This window comes from Crassostrea angulata, chromosome 5 (assembly GCF_025612915.1).
Source record: "Crassostrea angulata isolate pt1a10 chromosome 5, ASM2561291v2, whole genome shotgun sequence".
NCBI classification, from domain to species: domain Eukaryota; kingdom Metazoa; phylum Mollusca; class Bivalvia; order Ostreida; family Ostreidae; genus Magallana; species Magallana angulata.
In genome coordinates, this window is record NC_069115.1 from 8,844,816 (window position 1) to 8,867,377 (window position 22,562).

Genomic DNA, 22,562 nt, shown 5'->3' on the forward strand with positions numbered 1-22,562 from the left:
AGAGCAGAAATATAACAATATGCAAACTTAATTCAAAAAACCAAGAATGTAGATGAAACTAGACGTTTTAAACCCGTTGCTTAATCTTTGTAACAATAACCCTAGAATTTTCATAAGCAGTCTTCCTTTGGAATCGGTTGCAGTGAACAAATAAAAAAGCATGTGTTTTAACAGAAAGCTTATTGAGTTTTGACAGATACCAACCGCTCGAGCTGTTATCAGGGACATGATCAAAACAACAGTGTTATATTTAAAGTTTATATTTTAAAAAAAGAGAGGATAACATTTTATTTTCATGTCAAACCGTCTGTCACTTGTGCGCACATTTTTTTAACAAGAGAAACTGACCTAAAAACATAGATTTTTAGAGGCAAGAGTAAATAATAGTAAAGTAATAGTAGACAGCTGGTCTTCTCGAATTACTGTAATGCTTTTTTGAAGAAAGTTATTTTACAACTCTTTATGTTTAATATGTTAACTTAAGTATTTTTTTAATTTTACGGGTGTGCCCGAATACGTACAACGGGAGGTAACTTTGAGAGGTTTACTGCAAAAATGTAAAAAAAAAAAAAAAATGTAGAAAACCCCCCCAAAAAACCAACAATCGTGGCATGTAGAACTATTATACCTGTACCCAGTGATTTTAAGCGACATGTCTATTCTCTAAATGTAGAAGACTTTTGTTATTTAAAAAAGCAGACTTGAGATATTTTTGGAAGAAATACATCACACTTATATACTGTAATGCGTTTGCCTGGTAAAAGTTAGTCAGAAAAATAGAGAATTTTCCTCAAAAGCAATAACTATCGCCAGCTCTTAATCAAGAGGTGACAATAGCAGCTATTAAAATGGCATTGGAACTGCAGAAGAAGCTTAAGGTCCTCTTCACACATTATTGGGACCTAATTAAGATTTTGGCACTGATTTCTCTCCATAGATCTGCAAAATATAATTATATATTTTAGTTTCATTTTATTGATCAGGTAAAGAAAAGTCCGATTAAATAAATCAAAACGACATCATTCTCATCACGTGTGATATGTCAAACATGCAGAAAAAAACTCTTAGCAACTAATATTATGTAAGCGACTGCTTGTATAAATTGCAACTTGAAAATGGTTATGATTCTCTACCTTACTGATTATAACACAGTCTGATATTGAGTATTTTAAATTCATGGCAGTGGTGGTTTTCGTTAAAGTCCAATTACGTTAACTGTGTTTAGGATTTCCCTTTTCTAAGTATAACTTAAAGCCTTGAACAATACCATGAAAAGTAATTTTAGAAACGAAAGAAGCTATATTAAATAAATAATGGTTTTTCCATTATTTGTTAATTTTTCTTTCTTTTTGTTTGATGCTCAATGTAGCGGTCGTAAGTTTTTACACCTTATATATGTGTAAATTTTGTTTTTGTTTTTAATTTTTACTGATAATATTTATCGAAAAAAACCTAATAAAAGGTGATCAAACCTTCTTGTTGTGTTTGCATACCATTTGAATTTTAAAAATATTAAATCTATAAAAACGAATTTTAACTATTTTTAATTTTCAAGAATATGTGTTCCCCATTGTCTATTATAATAACACAGTCATTAAAATTATTTATTTCATTCCTAACATATGCTATACCATTTTAGATAAATTCAGTTATACAGAAAATAAAAAAAAAATAATAAGTTACCAGTTGAGGCAAATAATTAAATGTTGATGGCAAAAAGGGTACGTCTACCGTTGCTGTGTTAAAAAAGGTCTTAATTCAGTTTATATGCATTCGTTAAAATATGCCCATGTAGGATATCGGACTCGATGAATTTCTATTTATATATATTGGTTTTTTTTAACAAGAACTAAAAATAAAACTGGAAAATCCAATGGTTAATTTTAGTTACAAGTCATAGATAACGAATTATACAGGAGTTCCCATATTTAAAAAAATGGTGGCTTATATCAAGTATTGGGTTAGTTATTATTTTATATAACAATATTGTAAGTATTCATATATATAATGGAAACAAATATATTCTCTTCATTTAGCCGTTGTGTTCTTAGACTGGATTTCAATTCTTTTATAGATAAAAAATATTACGATTTCATAAAATTTATCACCCAGGTGTTAGAACCCGCCTTAGCTGCAGTGCCTTGCAGCAATGGTGCTTGAAGACGGCTTAGATTGGAACATCCCCAGTTCTATATTGTAACCAGTATATAGCCGTGTAAAAATGCCAAGTGTTCTGGAATTCGATTTTTGCAAGTATGAACCATACATAACATACTCATAATCATTCATAATCACACTGAAAATTGTTCCCGGTGTCTATACTAGAGTTACTAGATGATTATGTGTCTTTCATTCAACTATATCTCATCCAATGAACATGACATTCAAAAGAGCATTCCAGCAACACTTCACTTCTGTCAAATTTCATTAAAATAACAGTGTCATCCTCTAACTATTTAAGAAATTTCTACTGTTTAATAATATTTCTTCTACAGTTGGTTTAAAAAAACCTGTATTAGACCCGTTGTTTGTTAATGCATTAGTAAATGACTAAGATAAATTATTACAAGACATAAACACTTGTAAAAAAGTGTCATGATGGACTTAGAAATCAAAATACTTTACGACCATATTATAAACACCTAATCATACATATGCTTAATTACCAACTCAAGCCGATCCTCGTATTTGACATAGTTATTGATACCAGCTAGAAGAGTATCGTACATACTGGCCGTGATTTGTTAAAGGATAGTGAAAATAATACAGTGGCTACCTGTAACAGTCACTGTGAAACGTTTCTTTTTCAATCAAATAGAGATTCTAACTCATTTGCAAGGTACAATTTGAATGAGTGTTTTCGTCAGAACACATAACGTAAACTCAGTTCACTGCAATGCCATTTGATTTCTATGTCCTGACCCCTTGACAAGAATTACCAGAAAGTCCAATGCAAAGCTTTATTCATTTCTTGGGAAAAAAATAATTAAGAACAGCAAGTTTTCCGTAATTACGTCTTTGTTGAATCGTAACAATCATGTTCGATAACGTTAACGCCCCCGCCCCCCGAAATATCATTAACAAGATACATTCACCATACATTTATTATCTTAGTTTTATAAAAATTATAATACAAACGATCTGCCGATCCCAAACATGCCCTTTAAAAATTAATGACTGAGGTTCGTCTTTGACTGTTTTTCTTTATTTCAATTGTTGGAGATTCTATTTTAAACTTGACACCATCATGATCGGTTTTTTTCTTTGTTGGGTGACAACTTATTCACACCGATTCTGTAATTTTTTTTTACTTTAAATTGTTTGGGGATTTAATTGAAGATCTTCACAAATTTTATTTATTACCGGTGTATGGCCTCAAATACCGACGTACGGATTCAAACTTCAACTGGTCGCAAATTGTGCTACACTGTATAAATCATTGAAATATTCGTTAAAGCAGAAATATTAATTGGATATGGAAATAACAATGAACAAAATAAAATGTGTTTTTTTTTATTTCTGTTTCTCATGAGGTTTACAAAAATTGTATTTATGTTGAATTTAACGGTTTAGATACTGCCCCGCATGACAAATTTATTGTCGATATTTATTCAAGGGACAAGTTTATCTTTCTGTCTTCTATCAACTCCGCTTGTCTACAAAAATTTCGGACAACACTCAAGAACCGGCTTTTGTTAATAGATACTGCTTTCTTTTTTAGAGACATGAGATGGAGTCTGGGGTGACAATTTTTAAAACCTTGGCTGTTATTGCACATTCTCAATGAAAATTGTCTAGCTCAGCAAAACATGTGTATACGGTTGATTTCGGTTAATGACACACTTACGACTGCAGTTTCTATACAAGACAAGCATTGTAAAATTTGATAGTTCTTATACACACTTATAACAATATATGTTTCGATAAAGTGACCCATATCTGAAATATAACAATTGACGTTGAGATGAGACATTTCCTGTTCCCAACTTCTATAGGAGTTCTTAGTCACGGTGTTATGTTGAACAACAATTTAATATATGAGCGTTACATGTATAATGTAAAATTATTATTTTTTAAATCCATTTTATTATGAGATCGGTAATTTAATTAATTTTTCAAACGGCTACAGGTTGAAGTTGAAAGCTGTGCCGAATATGTACAATTAAAATAATACCCATTACCCTGGTGCAACCTACGCTTTTCTGCTCTGTAGATAAGGCAATTGTTCTATAACGGTATCGTACTAGGATTTAGCTCAATACGATATTTCAGTTAATTAGAACCTCAGGACTTTGTTCGTCCTTGACCAGACACCTGGCGTTGTCTGTGCCACGTTATATAACCCAGAATTCTCTCCTCCTCAACCTGGGAAGTAGCCTTTTCCCTGTATAAAAAGAGGAGGCAAAAGACAGCTTCCAGTTGACTAATTCTTTTATTCACTTTTACTAATAAAACATTCCAATCAAATTCCACAATATAATATAATGTATAATTAATAACAATAAACATTGATTACAAAAACTCTGAAAATAAGATATTATATTTACTTGAACCTTCTGAATCATTTTTGTTAACTTTTATTAAAACCGCGCAAGTATCTTAATATGATCTTACCTGTATAAAAAGAGGAGGCAAAAGACAGCTTCCAGTTGATTACTGGAGAGCCGCTTTCCCCGCATCTCCTTTTTATACGCACGGACACTACCTCCGATCTCCGGACCTTATAAGTAAATGCGATTAAGATTAAGTGCATACTAATGATCTGACGCAACGTGGTCAGTAGAAGCGTTTTTTTTAGATTCCTGACCCGGCATCGACAGGCTCATCACTGGACTTAATAACACATTTCTCCATCAACCTAAATAAACATACGTTATCTATTTACCGCATGTCCTTTAACCAATTTCTGTAGAATTTCCGTTATGATAAACCCCCCTACTAACAAGAAATATTGTCCTCAAGATTCCGTAAATAAATTTTCCAAATAAAAATGATCAAGGTCAGGAAATTGAACATTGTCCGGATGATATTTTAAAAACTCTGATTTGTGTAAAACAATCGTTGTCCTGAGCATTGCCCTTGGCACATGATAAATAAGGTGCCAGAAGGGTACCGTCCCACAGAATGCACACGGCGTGTCTGCGTTAATTTTGTCTAGACACTGCCTGTGCACCCGTGCAAAACAGCATTCGGTTGTTGCACACAGCTGTGTTGCTGGACAATCAAACATACACACAGCACAATGAATGTTAAACCTATAATCTGCAATATCATTTATACGTGTAAATAGTATTAATTAAACAACACAAGCTTTTTTTTTTTTTTTTTATAGTTTTTTAAGGTAAAAATAGCAAAATCAAAACGAAACAATAAAAATTAAAGGCTGCGTATTGAAATAGGCACAATCGATTTGTCCCACATACATGTAACTCAATGAATCTCCATAATGTCCGACTCCTATCTTCCGGTTGTACATTGTTCGTCAGCTTAGATTATCTACTTCTCGTTTCTAATCAATTATCACACATCATCCGACATGCAAACCTTTACACTGTTAAAAGGATTTCGAATCTTATCCATTCAACTTGTTTATCGCATAACCTCATTTCTTGCATAGCTGAACATATTACAATGTTAAGGTTGTGTTTAGCTGCATAAACGTTTCGCATATTTAAGTTTTTGTATTTGTCACGTAGGCTGAATGTTTTTGGTCTTGCGCGGATCTCGAGGGGCGTCGAGACTTCCCGAAAAAAAAAAATAAATCTACATAGGAAAATAACCTGCAAATAGTCCTCGAACCCTTCCCCTTCCCGCCCCGCCAAACAAATATGTTGATATCTCTTGGCGAGTGATATCTTTATATTAAAAACGTACTAACATAGAAAACTATGCTGTTAAAAATATCATGAGAATAAGGGACTAAAATTCCTGTAATCAATTTTAAAACTATATCATTTAAAAAAAATCGGATTGTTCTTGTAGCTAATTGTATCAAATTGATATGGAAAATTGTACACAATAAGTTCAAAATAAGATTTTACATTGATATTTACTCCAGCAGAATGTATTTAGTTTCATTATTATTCTAAATGGCTTAAGACTTACTTTAAATAATAAAAAGGAAACTTCCAAACTTTTATATTTTACTTGATGCAGTTAGACTCATTTGTTTTAATATTGTATATAATGATTATTAATGTTTCACACAAGGCTCTTTCCGTGTTATCTTGATCGATTATTATACATTTTCCGCAAGATAAAAAATGAATTATTATATGCATGTTTACTTTGTTTTAATTTTAATTATTTTAATTATTTTTTTTTTAGAATTCTTCAGAAATTTTTATGCGTCTTTCTGATTCTGCTATGCACCACTGTACGTCAGGTATAAAACTATGTATACTGAATGGACGTTATCTTCATCGTTAGGTTGATTGGTACATACTTTGAAAAAAATCCAAAAATGATGTATGATATTAAAAATATTTGAAGTTTTCGCTAAATACCTAATACTATATGTATAAATGAACTGTATTTTTTATCAATAAAAAAATGTAAAAGTTATATGTAGATTTGCCGCAAAATAATTGTCTTTTATAACATGTATTACACGTTATAACTGTAACATACCTTTGCATTAAACTTTGAAAGTACTGTTAGTAGTCAATAATATAGTTTATTATTTACCGCTAGCTCGACGTCACAGGCGATGCATCACATATCATTAGTCTTAAAAATGTGGCATCCTGCCCAGCAACAGCGGAAGAATGGAAAAAACAAGCAAAGATATGGAATTGCGAGTCCATTATAACCACAGTGAATATTACATTGAAGTATCATTGTCTCCTAAACCATTGGAGGAACGAAACATTAGAATTTTGTGGAGAGGAAAAACCCATCATCGGTAAAAATAAATAATATTCATTTTATAAACAGCTGTACAATGCTTACCTTTAAACATGTAAAATTTCATGATCATGTGCCATAATTTAATATGTGTCATTTCCTAAAAAGAAATATATGATTTGGTTAGGTCACTACTGCCCGGAATTCAATCAAAGAGGTAACAGGATTCAAGAAAGCTTGGAAAAAAAATGCATCGACTCTAAGCCTTCCTGTCCTTTTAAATTTATTTCCTCTGATGTGTTAAACTGTAAGTAACATTTGGAAATCTCATAAAAGAATTACTGTTAAATACGATTAAATAAGCTTAAGGTATACGTTTCCTCAGAATGAAAAACAATCCACTGATAATAATGAAAAACCATCTATTGTGTATTGAACGCCATCGCTGCCTTATAGCATAAAACTATAAGTACATTATGTCTCAAATTATCATTACATTATGTCAAAGTCCATTGTGTGGTCTGAATATATCGTTATAATTAGTCAAATCGTTATTACGTTATGTCAAACGCACGTTAGGTGAAGTAAACATGTCTTTACATGAAGTCAACTTTTTACGTTGTGATGTAAAATCATCATTACGTTATGCCAACATTGTACAACCAAAGGTCAATACATCATGACATTATTTCGACACTGTATTACATGGGGCAAATGTATCCTTACATTATGTCAACATTTTATTACATGCTATCAATATATCCTTACATTATATCAACACTACAGTACATATCGCATTTCTATCCTTACATTTTGTCAACATTTTATTACATGATATCAAAGTATTTTTTACATGTTATCAACATTTTATTACTTGGTGTAATATTATCGATTTATTATGTCAACATTTTATAACTTGATGTCATAAGTTTATGACGTTATGCCTAAACTTATAACGTGATGTGAATAAATCTTTACATTAGGCAAATTCTCTATGCTGTGATGTATACGCTCCATTACTTTAAGTCGAAACATCATTTCCCCAACAGTAGATACTAGTAAGAAGCAATGATTTAATCATACTAGAATGAAAATGTATAGGCCTACGTATGCTCGTCCGAAAGCTGTAAGGGACTTAGTTGCTTGTAATGTAATTTCCCGAGAGTGCATGACGGTCTACATATTTAAACATCTTTTCGTGGTCATCGGCCCTTGAATACTTTTAATAAAATAGATGTAAAATCTAAAATTAACTCCTTTATTTTTTTTTAATTTAAAATTTTATTTTTGATTTATAATTTTTTTTTACTTCAATTAAAAGTTAAAGTAAAACATTCCGTTCGTTACTTCACACTCAGTCATTTAGTGAGGGCTCTTTATCGTTACAAAGCCTGTATGTCTTGACGCAGACACCCAGTGCATATTTAATTTTCTAAAATTTAGTCCCAAAGTATTTAGTTGTTAAAATAAAGTATTTAGTAGTTAAAATAAACGTTGCTATTGCTTCTCTTAAATTAAAGACATTGACCCTAACTGGGCATGGCCGTTCTGCTACAAAATTATTATGCTACAAGTTGCTGTCCTTTAAAAAAAGACTACAATGCGTGGACCATTTACATGTGTTTCCAACGAAAACGTGAAAGCATTATTATAATAAGATTATCAGAGATTCCACCGACTCAAGCCCTCTGCTTTTAACCACTAAATTTGTACGTTTTATTACGTATACATGTGCCCTGACTTATTATCAAAGAATTTAAAGGGTTCATACTTCTCAAATAATTATGATCTTTTTATGAATAAAAGCATTTATAGTATCAGGCATTCGGTGAATTCTACTATTTGCGCACACATTACGATTCACACTACTTTGTTAACTATGCAGTGACAGTTTTGTGTAAATTAAAAACTTCATATTTTGATGCTTTTTTCTTGAGATTTAAACTTTTAAACAGTGACATTAATTATTCAATCATACTTAAATGCTTAAAAAAATTTAATCGGGAAGTTCTCTAGCCTCGCCTACTATAAAAGTAAAGTTAAGCTACATGTGTATTCGGAAAACAACAAAACATTGCAAATTATGCTATTTGATGAATGTTGTAGTTTCGGCATAACATAAACTTATTTCATAATACTGATAGTTCATATCACATACCAATCATTTCTTTAAATGGAATACTTTGTTTCTATACTGTTTACCGACAACTTTACAATTACAGCGCCTTTGAACTTTAGTGTTCATATGGCAAGGAATCCCGATCCCGATTCATATAACCCTGTGCTAGCGTAGTTCCGTGATCTACCTATTACGCACAGGAACCAGGCTAGCTAATGCGCTAGCTGAATTTTCCCCATAGCATCCGGTTAACCTCGCTTATATATTTTCTGCGTGGACCTCACGGTCCACGCAATGAACATGATTTTTTTCTTATTGCACAGGAGGTGGGAATGGTGTTTGTGGAGGGGGTACGCTCCATTCCTACGAGTGAATTTTCTCCCTTTCATCCAAAAGGGCACTTGGTATCTTAATATAAAATCTACAAGTAAATTAAAATAGATGGTTTTGGTCTTGATGAAATGTTTGTTTTATGTAATTTTTCGGACAGAGGGAATAAATAAGAAATGTGTCATAATAAACGCACACAAATAAGAAAGGGAACTGTATTTGCCGATTTTAGAATTTATTATAAGGAAAGGCAAACACTGTTGGTAGAATCGGCACTGTTTTCAGCGTTTGCCTCATACATGTAGCTAACTAATTTTTAATTAAATGAAATTAAATGAAATAACTTGACAGCATGGGTGTTGATTTTTTGTAAACAATTATGATCATTTTACATATATTTTCGTCGTAAGCATAGAATTAGCGTGAAAATAGGCTATGAATGAAAGTAACGCTCATTCCGTTCTGTTCCGTTGAATACCAATATCTACACGGGTAATGGTATTTTGCGAAACGGAACCAGAATTTCTTTAAACAACGAATTTAAACATTGAAATTAAAGATCAATCTTATTTTGAAATGTAATGAATAAAAACAAAATTACTAATTTTTTTTAAAATTTCTATTTTTCCATTGGATGACTATTTAGAAAGTTTCAATAACCCCTGGGTACATTTGGGTAAACAGCTGACTGTTTCTATGTATATAGAAAGGCCGAGGGTATCCGTGTTCTCATAACGAAATGATGTTTCACCTTAAAGTAATGGAGCGTGTACATCATCGAATAGAGAACTGACCTACAGCAAAGACTTATTCACATCACGTTATTAAGTTTAGACATAACGTCAGAAACTTATAACATCAAGTTATAAAGTGTTGACATTATAAATCGATATCTTTACACCATGTAATAAAGTGTTGATAAAATGTAAAAACACATTGATATCGTGTAATAAAATGTTGACATACTGTGGAATCATTAGAATTCGAGGTGGCTCAATTTTCGTGGTATTCGTGGGACCTCTCACACACGAATATACATCCTCCACGAAAACTAATTATAAAAGATTTTGTTTTCCTTCTTAAACTGAAAACCGACGCATCCACGAAATTACGTCCCCACAAATAAGCAAAAATCCCACAATCCACGAAAATTGGCCCCTACGAAATTAAATAACTCCACAGTAATGTAAGGATGGAATCGCGATATGAAGTGCAGTGTAGATATGATGTAAGGATATATTGATAGCATGTAATAAAATGTTGACATAATGTAAGGATACATTTGCCCCATGTAATACAGTGTCGAAATAATGTCATGATGTATTGACCTTTGGTTGTACAATGTTGGCATAACGTAATGATGATTCTTTATCACAACGTAAAAAGTTGACATCATATAAAGACATGTTTACTTCACCTAACGTGCGTTTGACATCACGTAATAACAATTTGACAAAATGTAAAGATATATTCACACCATGTAATGGACTTTGACATAATTTAATAATAATTTGACATTAATAGCATTAAACTTTGTATATTGACCTTACTCTGCAGGCATAAAAGTTATATGAAGTCAATGATCAAAATTTTGAGATATGGTGTCTTCTATCGCTTTTAAGCTTTTTTCAATATTGTTGTAGTGTGTGCCATTCGAATATCTGATAAAACCAAAAGAAGATATGCAAAATTATGTTAAGTAACAAATGAAATTTTAACTTTGAATATTACAGTACTACCAAAAGTATTTCAGTGAAAAACAAAATCTGAAAATTTTAGTCCGAATTTCCACTGTTTTGCTAAGAGTCCAACTTTGCTTGAGCCTAATTCCATAATATAGGAAAAATATCGAATGGTTTGTCAAAAATAATTCATTTCATAAATACTTCTGGTGTTTAGAACAAATTTTATTCATGACATTGAACTTTATAACAATCCGAATTTAAGAACTTAAACCCTGAGTAAACAACGACCTAAAGTAAAACTTTAAAAATCCCTAATAGAAAAAAAAATCATTTAAGTTATATATGGCAGCACACAATGAAATAACAGCGCACATTGTAATAAATCCTAAAAGTTATATCTTACGTAATTACATTTTTCGTTGATTGTATCGCAAAATGTTGGTCTATATGATTTTTTTATACAGTATATTTACCTATTTTGAATGGATCTTATCTTTTGCTTTGACAATATACTGTATACAGGGTTATTTTTGCCTCGTGTTATTTTCACCCTTCAACACCTGCAAACGGTTACGCCCCATCTTAATTTTGCCCACAGAGGAGAAGACTTGGAACATTGGAATTCGCCCAGTCTTAAATTCGCCAGCTGACGATGAGGGCGAAAGGGGCGAATATTTCCCTGTATTCAGTAGTTTAAACGAAATCTACATTATCTTCATTTAAAAGACTTGGTATGTTTTTAAATGTTCCTATCTTATTTTAATTCTAAAACTATAAAGAAATATTTCATACCTTGCAAATCCCGATTGCCTTAAACTACAAGTAATGATTGATAATAACGATGTTAATATGGACTCAGGTGACATCTATAGGTAAAATAACGTTCATAAAAATTGTATAACATCTACTTTCAAAGCAGGGATCGTTATTTTGAGATATCTTGTACATTTTATTGTCTTTACAACGTATATAAAACCCAATTACTAATGACAAGGTTTTATATATATATTATATATATTATAATATATATTTACAATTTTCTTTGATTGTAAGATTAGCAAACTGCCAATAAATAGTTACTTAGTGCATGTACTGTACATTATTTAATATTAAAACACCCACACTTGTTTGACATAAGTATCATTACGACTGTGTCTGTCAACCTCTGCCTTTACTTTTTCAGGAATCTGAAAATTGCAGTTCCAATTATTGTCTTTCTTGTCATCCTTATTATATGTGCATTAGTCTGTTTTTGTTATAAACAAAAACGAAACAACAATGAAGGTAAATATAATTATTACGATGATTATTTATATTTCAAATGCTTAATGCCAACACAAAGGCAATAAACTTATTTATTTAAAAGCAAAAGAAAAAAAAAACAACTCATCTATATTTCCTTCATAATAAAGATGTAATTTCATTAAATACAATGTTTAACAATTGTTTTGGGTTGACGACTTGGCATATGAAAGTGACGCTTTTGTTTGTGATAAAAAGTCGTAAAAACCAAATAGAAAGCCTGATGAATTGTTCCGAAACCTACAGTAACAGGTGACGTCCGGTAGATTCACAATATACTTAAAGCGTAACACATTTGACTGCACATTCTTTTTAAGCAGAATGCCACTTCTGCTAAATTGAGTAAATCGCTGAATGTCATGCATATACGTATTAGAATGGGAACGTTCACGTGCTAGTAATTCTATCAAATGTTATGAACGTATTTGAAAGTTTTGTTTACGTGAAATTGAATTTGCGTCATTGTAAAATCAAAATTTCATGCCTATTTTGTATAAAAATTTTTGTTTTCTGTGGACCTATTGTAGTTAGAGATGGCCTCAAAATACAAAATATCATACTATCAGATTGATTAATTACTTTTGTTCATTCTACACATAAAGGAGATGCTTAATATAATTTTCAAATAAGATTTAATATAGGTTTCGGAATAACTGTTTACTGTAGTACATGCATTCTTCGATATTGATTGTATTTGTTAATTATACAGTTAATATGTAATTATTGGCAACATTTGACTTAAACCCTTTTTTAAACCATTCCATCAAAATCTAGCAGGATTTTACTAAAGGCTTTTACATCTAAACTTATATTTTGATTTGTTTCATATTCATATTCAATTACTTACGTTCATGAAGAATAATCTAGATTCAAAATTCATGCAAAAGGGCATTGATAATAATGGTGTGAGGTAAGTCACCGAATGATTTGTTTTCATTAATGGTTTCAATTTTTAGGTTCTCAATGTTCTACATATGAAAATGCTTAACATGCTATGATTGATTTTTTTTTATGTTTTAGAATCAAGGTCGACCACAGAGGTAGAGAATTCTCTTTTATAACGCAAAAGATGAGAACATAGAAAGAATTTGAGCAAGATCGACGACCTGTCTTTAGGATATAGCCTTTTCATACTAATGAAAAACATCTACATTCCCCCTATATATTATAAAATATGGGTTATATTTTTTTGAAAAAGATCAATGATTTTGAAAAAAAATTAAGCACGATGAAAGATTACGTTGGCCCTTTTTAAAATTTAGTTTGATTTTACGCGCATTGATGAAAAGTTTTCCGGTCATTTTTTTCTTTGATACGTCGATCAATAGAACAATGATTATCTTCATTTCTTAAAACAAATCTCTAAAATCAAAACAAATCGCACATTGATGAATTTTTCCGGATAATTTTATCTTTGATACGTCTTTCAATAGAAAAATTATTATCTTCATTTCTTATCATTTAATTAAACATTTTCAAATAAAAAAATGTGAAGTGCCATGTGATTGATCAAAAATGTAAATAATGTAAATGAAGCAACGGGTATGAATACAAAACAAGAACAGCAACAATATTCAAAATGGATGGGCTTTCAGCTGATGCAGAGCTATTGAGCTAAACTTGATGGATTAAACACTAATTGTGAGTTAAAATCTGAACCGGCTAAATTGAAAACAAATGGAAAATACATGCGATAGCTTGTGATATTAATCTGCCGCTTGGAATGCGCTGAAGGAGTTGATGCATTACTCATAGCTTTGCTTTCCGATGCTTATTCTGATGACCGATCATTTACTTGTGAAAATTTAAAAATCGTCGTTACCAAATTTGAACAGCAGTGTTACCGTGAAAGTTTATGGGCCTATATGTTCGTTATAATTATTCTGAAAAAGGAACAGCCAGCCTCGCAGTAATGTTGATTGATCTCAAGCAAACGAAATCCTGTGAGAAGACGCTTAGTTTTCTATATTGTGAATAAAATAATGTGTATTGTTTATTTTTGAAGGTTAAACTTTCAGGTTTTTATTTTTTTAAAGTTATATTTTGTTTGCTGACAATAAATTAAAACAGACACAACTTTACAGTTTGTTGGCAGTGTTTATTTTGGAAATTCCTGTTCTTTAGATAGAGTCAGATCAGAACAGTTGAGAAAAGTAGATCAGGCAAAATATTATTGATGCAGATATCAAAGAAATTTTTCGACCAATCAGAAGCGCCGATATCTCATCAAACGAATAAATATTAAATGATCTTTTGAACACACAATTTTAGGAGCAATACTAAAAATAAGCCTTCATCAAACAATCAAGGGTTTAAGGGTTTCAGATGTTTATCATTAACGAGGGCTGGGTGGTCGTGGCCATTTTAGTCTATATGTAACTCCTTTAACAGAAGAGCTTTGTATAAACATATAGGAAAAATGTCGGAATTTAAAGTTTGAATAGTTGTTATACTTTGCTGAAAACTTTTTATGGCGAAAATATATTTAAAATTTAAGGCAGATATAAAGGTTATTTTGTTGAGAATCCAGCATCTTTACATGTAATTTATGAAGTCCTAAGTTTTAAGCTAAACTAGAGAATTTATTTTTTAAAAAGTATTACGTAGCCACCCCTTGGGGTATTTATTATTGATGAAGGTTTAGTGAAAGTAAAAACATAACAGATTTGATCAGGATGCAGGTGACAGACGCATGCGATATAGTCCTATTTCACAAGAGTATCAGTACGTATCACTTGCAAATAATATCTGTTTATTGTGCATGATAAAGTTCTGAAATATGAAAGTGAGTAGTTGATTGGGTTATGGGAGAGTCTGAAGAGTAAGAGATAATTGGTCTTAACAAGGGAAGAAATAGGAGAGAGGAAGATTAAGTCTGGAAGTCAGAGCGAGGATGTATATGTATTTTCTGTATGCGAGGACATAGGGTCTGTAAGTCTCGTCACATGACTAGCGAGAATTCGCGTGAAAGACAACTTCCGGGTACATGGTTGAGAATGGCGCTTTCAGTTTTGTATTGGGTGAATTACGTTGAGGGGCATACTAAGTTGACAAGGAAGAGCGAGGCTGCGGTGGAGAGCGGGAGAGTTCTACGATTTGTTGTCGACGAACTGCGCGTTATTACTGCATGTGTGCAGGCCTCTATGAGGGACACGTCGTACAAAGTACAGGTAATGTCATGTCAACATTCTTCACTTTTCTAGAACTTTTCTGATGGCGAAGATAATCCAAAGAGCACACTTGTGTTTAGCGAGAGTGTTGTACCTATTGAAAAATAAACAAACCAAGGCATTTTATAAAGGCGAGTGGGTTTGCGTAGGTGTGCTCTCGAAAAAGCGACGGGAAGGGGGGGGGGGGGTGAGGTACATGTAATACAGGTTTCTCGTGAATGATCATGCGCGGATCCAGATGGGGAGAGGGGGTGCCTAGACTCCACCTGCAAATTAAAATTTACATAATAAATATGCCTCAGACCCTTCTGTCAAGCTACATGTAAATTGTCGGATCCCCCCCCCCCCCCCTGGAAAACAAATCTGGATCTGCGCATGTTAAATGTGTTTATTCACAAAGGCCCTTGAGTTGCATATGCTTTAAAAACTATAATCATTTTAACAAATAATGAATGAAAAAATGTTGCAAAGAATATCCAGAGACACATTACAAGCATTAATTTTAATTTGGAATTTGTAGATATTTTTGGATAATGAAGATACAGGAGTGGTAAAAGATGCAACCTGCCAGTGCCCGATGGGACAATACAAGTGCCATCATATTGCTGCAGCACTTTTGTTTGGGTATGTTTACTTTTAAAAAAATCAACCCATTATTTTAGTAAACATGTTTTATTTAATTATGAAAATGGATTTAAGGTATGTACAGTGAAAGCTAAAAATATGTTTTAATATTAAAACTTGTCATTTTTAAAAAGAATTGAAAGTATTTTACAAACCATTCAGTATACATAAAAATGATGTGTTCCGTTCATATTAATCATATTTATCTTGATAGAGAAAAGTTTATATTCATTTACAGTTATAAAAGAGCGAGCAAAACCGACGTTAAATGTAGTTGGCTGAAGCATCCAAAGTCAGCGCCACCGAAATCTACTGTTACTATGTCTGACCTGTATCCACCAAAGCAACAGGAGTACAAGTATGTATTTATAAATAAACTGCTAGCTAACGAGAGAGAGAGAGAGAGAGAGAGAGAGAGAGAGAGAGAGAGAGAGAGAGAGAGTTAACAAAGTTAATAACCATATATATATTATATAAGAATATATATTTTTAATGCTAAATTGTTTAGAGCATTGAAAAAAAAAGTAACAGACGAAGACAGATCATTTTTGTATCATCAGCTGGGACAATTGGGGCGCTTCACAGGTTGCCATTCTGTGCATTGGAGATTACTTTTATTTATTTGTTTCAGTTTCCAATTCTATGTTATTGTTGATGTTGCAGTTTGCTGGTTTTGTTTTGAATATTGTTTATCTTGATAATGTCTAACTTTGAAGTAACTTGGTATCTATTGTCATGTACCTGATTATTATTCAAAAATCCAGGTGTCCAAATTAAGAAATTGAAAAAAAAAATCCATATGTAAAATAGTATTCACCACTGCTTTTATCAATACTAATATATATAAAACAAAATGCATTGTAGCTTTACATTGGATTCTTTCTGAGGAGCCAAAGTCTGAGGAAAGTCCAGTACCTTTGATTGAGGACTTACTGATGAGTAAGGGGTACACTAATGCTGAAGACAGTAGAACATGGCTTCGAAAACATCTTATTCTCTCTCCAGAGAAGATAATGGAGGCAGCATTCGCATCAACTGGTCAGAGAGAAAACTCTTTGTGGGCAGCTGTAAGGAAGCTTCGATTTACTGCGTCTAACTTTGGACAAATTATTGGAGCGATTAGACGAAAGAGGTATTTAACACCCCAACACTCCCAAAAAATATTTTAAAATGTCAACAAAATATATTTTTTAAATACAGTGTGATTTTATAACATTTATACTGTACACAAGTATGATCAGGTGCCATGTATGTTATTTTATTTCTATAGCATTGTAGCATTATATAATTTGACTTTGAAAGGTAAATGTATGACTGATTTTGAAACAGTGAATTGTAAGATCTGATTGTTCTTTTGTAGATTGACAGAGTCCCTTAAGAAACGAATCTTAAGTGCCTATAATTTGGAAAGAAGAGCTCCTATTCAGTGGGGTATCACGCATGAGAAAGTGGGTGTTGAGGAATATTGTAAAGCTGGTGCAGTCACCGTTTTGCAGACAGGCAAGTTTTGTGTTATTATGCTCTATCACAAGATGGGAACCACTTTTGTTTTATATGTGATGTGATGATTGTGATTATCTTAAGAGACTAAACATGAAATGAGAATGTTTTATTTCTGCAATTAGCACAGCTTTAACGTCAATATTATCACTATTCGAAGTCAAATTACAGATATTTATAATTTTACTTTGTTTAGGCTGTTTAACTTTTTTTTCATTTGTGTACATACTACTACTTGTGTACTTCAGGAATTTGGCTTCACGAATCAGGTGTTTTGGGTGCATCACCTGATGGCTTTGTCCAAGGAGATTTTCATAAAACTGACATTGTCCACCTTCAGCAGAACGACCAACTAGCAACTCTACCGACTATCATAGAGGTCAAGTGCCCATTTACAGCTAAGGACAAGACCATAATGGAGGCGTGCTCCTCCGTCAAAGATTTTTTCTTGGGTAGTTAGATGATTTATACAAATCTTATCGTATGCACACTTTGTTATCTTTTTTGCATCACATAATATTATAAAGTAAGGAGAGAATGCATGAAAATGTTTATGTAATGGCATATGTTGCTTATTGAATTTAGTTGTAATGAATTGCATCAACTACACCAAAATCAGTATGAAAGTAGTACATGCAAGACAAATATTAAAATTCTTAATTTGATAAACTTCTTTATCTTTGACCAAAATTTAATTTACCGTACTTATATATATATATATATATATATATATATATATATATATATATATATATATATATATATATATATACACATCTATATGTGTGTATTTTCAGTTGATAACAATGGAAGTTTGTCGTTAAAGACAACACATGATTACTGGCATCAAATCCAGGGCCAGCTTTACCTGACTGGTACAGAGTGTTGCGATTTAGTGATATGGACAACCAAAGACATGCAGATTGTAAGAATTGTAAAAGACAAGATGTGGGCCCCAAACATTTCTGCCATGATAGACTTTTGTTTCATGGTGTTTTTGGAATCATTGAAGTAAATTAGGTTAGTTATATCACTGATGCGATAAGATCATATGATGAACATTCTAAGTTATTAATAAAGAATTTGGTTTTTCTTTACATCTGTAAATAAAAGAACAATACTACTTGTCAAGTTGAAACATTTCTAATATCTTTAATAGCATAATTATTTAAATTTCGTATTTATCTGAAATTTCCTTGAGAAGTGGTGCCTGAATGTTTACGAGACAACAGCATAACTGAAATATTTTAGTAGACATGTGTCGATACTGAGCTGGAATGTGATTAAGAATCTCATAGTTTTTGATGCGCTCATTTGCTCTCTCGACATGAATCCTGGCTTTTCCTATCTTGTAGCATAATGCTGCCTCCTCCTTGGTGAAGTGTGCTTTTTGTGAAAGAAATGGTGGAATATTCAAGGAGACACCAGAAGGAAGTTTGTCGTAGATGTTGAAACCTTTATCGGCTAATATGAGATCTCCGGCTTTTAGCTGCTGCAACACTCCACAATGATCAACGATGGCTGCATCTGAAGTTGAACCAGGGTACAAGTCAGATGAGAACACAAGTGCACCATTGGGTGAAACACATGTAACTGCCTTGACAGTATGTCTGCTCTTATAACTACTGTAAGACAAGGACTGTGAGTTCATGTCAGATGGCACATCTTGAATAATCTCGGTAGCATCCATAGCTATTCGAGCTGATGCGACATCTTCAAAGGACTTGGGCATTGATCCTTTGCACTTAATCTGACTCGGAATACCTTTTTCCTTAAGAATGCTGTCAAAGAAGATTTCATGCAAGACTGAAACATAAGTGTTAATGATATTTGACACAGTTGCCCTGCTTGTTGCAAATCGTACCGACAAGTCCAAGTCACGATAATTAAGCCGTAGCTTCATTAATGTTATTAACAATTGGTCCTCAATGGAAAAACAGGTCACAGCCCAACCAGAGTAATAGTTAAACGGTGCCATTCTGTAGAGCATACTGACAATAACTTGAAACACATCAGCTGGGAATGAGGTGTAGAGCAACATCTACAAACAAATTAAGTCTTTTATTTTACGGGCCATTGTCAGTGTTGATAACTGTATGTCCTGACCACCTGTATCCAATTTATTATGTTGTGTACATTTCATATTATTTGTTAAAGGCCACTTCTTTATTTGTTAAAGCTTATACATTTCATTATTGTTACATTTTTCTTCTCAGTGTCAAAGCCACATTAAAATGTACTTACATATACAACAAACACAATTTAGTATGCACTGTCATTTTTTATTTATTTTCTTTTTCTAGTATAACAAGTATTTCATTATGCACAAGCATTTAAATTTAACAATTATAATTCTACAAAATGAAGCATTTAAAATTTTAAATGTCCATGACTCCATTTATGTAACTTACCTTCTCAGTGTCATTTATTATATCTTTGATTGACATTTTGGGTGTTTGTATTTTCATATTTTCAATTTCTTCTTGGAGACTCGCGATCTGATTCTTTAAGATGGACACTGTAATGTGCAATTCATAAGATTCACTCATTTTGATACAAAAATATTTTTTAGTTGATCCTCTCATACATTTTAATTTTTCATTTATAATTGATTGTAATTAGAAACATTTTAGTATTCATTGGTTTAGTTTAAAAAAGTGAAGTTTTTCTGATCAGTCTATTTTCTGTTGCAGAGTGTTGTCAATAAAAATTCAGTTGTTTGTGAATTAAACCATCAGTATATTTTTTAATGATGTTTTTTAATATAAGATCATAATTATGTTTATAACTATTTTTAATTACCCTCATGTGAATGATCTTGTGTGTCATCATGATTGTCACAGTAATTGTGATCCAGAGCAGGATTATGTCCAACATCTGACCCTGAAGCTGAATCACTTGGCATCTGGTGGGAAATGGAGGATACACTGTCCACTTTCTTTCTAGAAAATTTAATAAATCAGAGAAATATTTAACATTTTACTTTCATATATATAACTTTGTTTGAATCATATAGTACATTTTATTATTAAAAACTGGTGTAAACTGTAATTATCTTGAATGCAATAATAAATCAATGTTTATCATGCAGTCCTTCTTCTTCACTTTATTACCTTTTAGGTGTGTACACCTCTGGAAAATACCCAACATTTTTGCTATATGCAAAAATGGTAGGTCCAAATTCTTTCTTCCCATCTTTGAAATGACAGCTGCACAACCTGTCATTATTGCTGTACTCTCTGTCTGCTCGTCTGAAAAACGAGCTCAGTATTATTTATTTGTTTTAAATATCAATAAAACTATATTTTGAATTCAATACAATACTGAAGGCATGTGATATTGAAAATTAGAACTGGTTTTATTTTGAGGGGAAAGTAAAAGGTCCAGAATAACATGGCATTACTGCATTGGTGGGAAATTGTGGGAAGGGGTTTTTAATCGCAACATTGCCAGATAAAAGTATGCAAATCAAATGCTAGGTTTATAGAAACGTTTGGCCTGAACATATCCGTCTTAAATTTCTTTAAATACACTCACGATTTGACGAAAAATTGTTTTAATGCATCTTTTTTTCGTGACCTCTAAATAGCACTGAATATAAAGACAATGATGCGTTTTATTTGTAGTTTTTATGACTTACCTGCACCTATCTATCCATTTCTTCCTTTCCCTAACATCAGTTGGGAATCTAAACAAACTGCATGTCTGCTTTCCGCCAGTGCGATGCGTACAACCGATTGCGAAACAATACACCATTGCACAGGAATGTTGCTACGAACGCTGATGTACCCGGAAGTTGGAAAACGAAAGTGAAAGTAAACGAGACTTACAGACCCTATTACCTGTGTATCAGATATATTAAGCCTTTCAATGCTAATTTATGAATACTCTCCTCCTTTGTTATCAGTTATATCGTTTACATAGATATATAAGTATCCCAGTCAAATGGCAATGAATATGACGAACTATGCTGCCTATAATTTTATTCGATAACTTTAAAAATATGACGCATACGTATGTTTGTTTTGTTTTGTTTTTGTTTGTTTGTTTGTTTTCGTTTTGTTTTGTTTTGTTTTGTTTTTTTTAAAGGGGGGGGGGGGGTAGTCTATGTAGTGTTGTAAAGAGTAGGTTATGCAAATATTTTAAAAAGAAAAATGATGCAAAATTCATTTTTATAAACATTTTCTGTTGGTAGGTGGTGTAAATGATTTTGGATTATGTAAAGCATTCCTCTTTAGACCTCATCTTTTCGTTTTACATATTATCATTTTAATGCTGTATATTTGTGTAAATATTATTTTTAAATGTACAGTTGTATATGTTTGTAAATGAAAGCATTTATCTTCATTTTGTTATTAAAGATTATATTCGATCCTACTTTTGTTTGTGTTTTAATTCATTGGTGGATCATAAAAATCAAAAACAGAAGGATTGTACAGACTTTATGTAAACAACTGCATTCTAAGATCTAATATGGCGTACATATACCTTTAGAATAGAAAGAATGAGTGAACTTATTCCCGATTTTTAGAATAACAGTTACTTCCTAAACAATGGATATTTAAAAAAACAAAAACGAATAAGCACTGTATTCCCACGTACTATCAAGTTCTGTTTCTAAAATGAAAATAAAAAAAAAATGAATAACAATTATTTTTTCTTTCAAATATGAGTTATTTAAATACATTTCAAGCAAACCCATTGACTTTTTTTTTTTGGAAAACCCAGCCAGTATTTGTTTATTCGTTCTTTTCAATGCCCTTCCATATTAGTCAAATAATTATACATTTGCTCAAATCTGTTAGACAGCATGTCAGAAGTAATCTACAAAAATAAATAAATAATTTAATTAAAAAAACCTAAAATACCCCATCCCTTCCAGGAATATATAACGGAAACAAAATAGCAACAACAGTTGGTACCTTTAAGTGCTAGGCTCTTTGAATAATAAGTATTTTTTAATATCTAATTAATATAAAATCATTT

At 32.0% G+C, this 22,562-nt stretch overlaps 4 protein-coding genes across 4 annotated transcripts; 2 read left to right on the forward strand and 2 right to left on the reverse strand.

Moving 5' to 3' along the window:
- The first annotated feature begins 1,338 nt into the window (after positions 1 to 1,338).
- On the forward strand, positions 1,339 to 14,361 carry LOC128185062 (uncharacterized). Its single transcript, XM_052854732.1, has 8 exons — positions 1,339 to 1,374; positions 2,113 to 2,253; positions 6,328 to 6,385; positions 6,694 to 6,904; positions 7,034 to 7,153; positions 11,780 to 11,852; positions 12,164 to 12,264; positions 13,303 to 14,361. Exons 2-8 carry the CDS (start codon positions 2,222 to 2,224, stop codon positions 13,341 to 13,343), a joined length of 636 nt encoding a protein of 211 aa, XP_052710692.1. The 5' UTR covers positions 1,339 to 1,374; positions 2,113 to 2,221; the 3' UTR covers positions 13,344 to 14,361.
- Positions 14,362 to 15,240: 879 nt separating this feature from the next.
- Positions 15,241 to 18,591, forward strand: LOC128183774 (uncharacterized). The gene is made up of 7 exons (XM_052852929.1): positions 15,241 to 15,452; positions 15,973 to 16,076; positions 16,315 to 16,457; positions 16,893 to 17,208; positions 17,437 to 17,576; positions 17,825 to 18,028; positions 18,374 to 18,591. The coding sequence occupies exons 1-7, from the start codon at positions 15,279 to 15,281 to the stop codon at positions 18,589 to 18,591; spliced, it is 1,299 nt and encodes a 432-aa protein (XP_052708889.1). The 5' UTR covers positions 15,241 to 15,278.
- Positions 18,592 to 18,659: 68 nt separating this feature from the next.
- Positions 18,660 to 19,760, reverse strand: LOC128185041 (uncharacterized). The gene has a single exon (XM_052854712.1). The coding sequence runs from the start codon at positions 19,615 to 19,617 to the stop codon at positions 18,745 to 18,747; it is 873 nt and encodes a 290-aa protein (XP_052710672.1). The 5' UTR covers positions 19,618 to 19,760; the 3' UTR covers positions 18,660 to 18,744.
- A 63-nt stretch (positions 19,761 to 19,823) lies between these two features.
- LOC128185042 (uncharacterized) lies at positions 19,824 to 21,410 on the reverse strand. Its single transcript, XM_052854713.1, has 3 exons — positions 21,217 to 21,410; positions 20,690 to 20,827; positions 19,824 to 20,518 (listed from the first exon to the last, which is right to left on the reverse strand). Exons 1-3 carry the CDS (start codon positions 21,330 to 21,332, stop codon positions 20,371 to 20,373), a joined length of 402 nt encoding a protein of 133 aa, XP_052710673.1. The 5' UTR covers positions 21,333 to 21,410; the 3' UTR covers positions 19,824 to 20,370.
- Positions 21,411 to 22,562: the final 1,152 nt, after the last annotated feature.

Coding starts and splice junctions, on each gene's coding strand:
- LOC128185042 (XM_052854713.1), bottom strand. CDS start 21,332: ATGGTGTATTGTTTCGCAATCGGTTGTACGCATCGCACTGGCGGAAAG. Junction 20,828..21,216: donor AAATGGATAGATAGGTGCAG/GTAAGTCATAAA, acceptor CTCGTTTTTCAG/ACGAGCAGACAGAGAGTACA. Junction 20,519..20,689: donor GAGGTGTACACACCTAAAAG/GTAATAAAGTGA, acceptor TAAATTTTCTAG/AAAGAAAGTGGACAGTGTAT.
- LOC128185062 (XM_052854732.1), top strand. CDS start 2,222: ATGCCAAGTGTTCTGGAATTCGATTTTTGCAA. Junction 6,386..6,693: donor TATGCACCACTGTACGTCAG/GTATAAAACTAT, acceptor ATTTACCGCTAG/CTCGACGTCACAGGCGATGC. Junction 7,154..11,779: donor TTCCTCTGATGTGTTAAACT/GTAAGTAACATT, acceptor CATACCTTGCAA/ATCCCGATTGCCTTAAACTA.
- LOC128185041 (XM_052854712.1), bottom strand. CDS start 19,617: ATGTTGCTCTACACCTCATTCCCAGCTGATGTGTTTCAAGTTATTGTC.
- LOC128183774 (XM_052852929.1), top strand. CDS start 15,279: ATGGCGCTTTCAGTTTTGTATTGGGTGAATTACGTTGAGGGGCATACT. Junction 16,458..16,892: donor TGTATTTATAAATAAACTGC/TAGCTAACGAGA, acceptor AAATAGTATTCA/CCACTGCTTTTATCAATACT. Junction 18,029..18,373: donor CGTCAAAGATTTTTTCTTGG/GTAGTTAGATGA, acceptor GTGTATTTTCAG/TTGATAACAATGGAAGTTTG.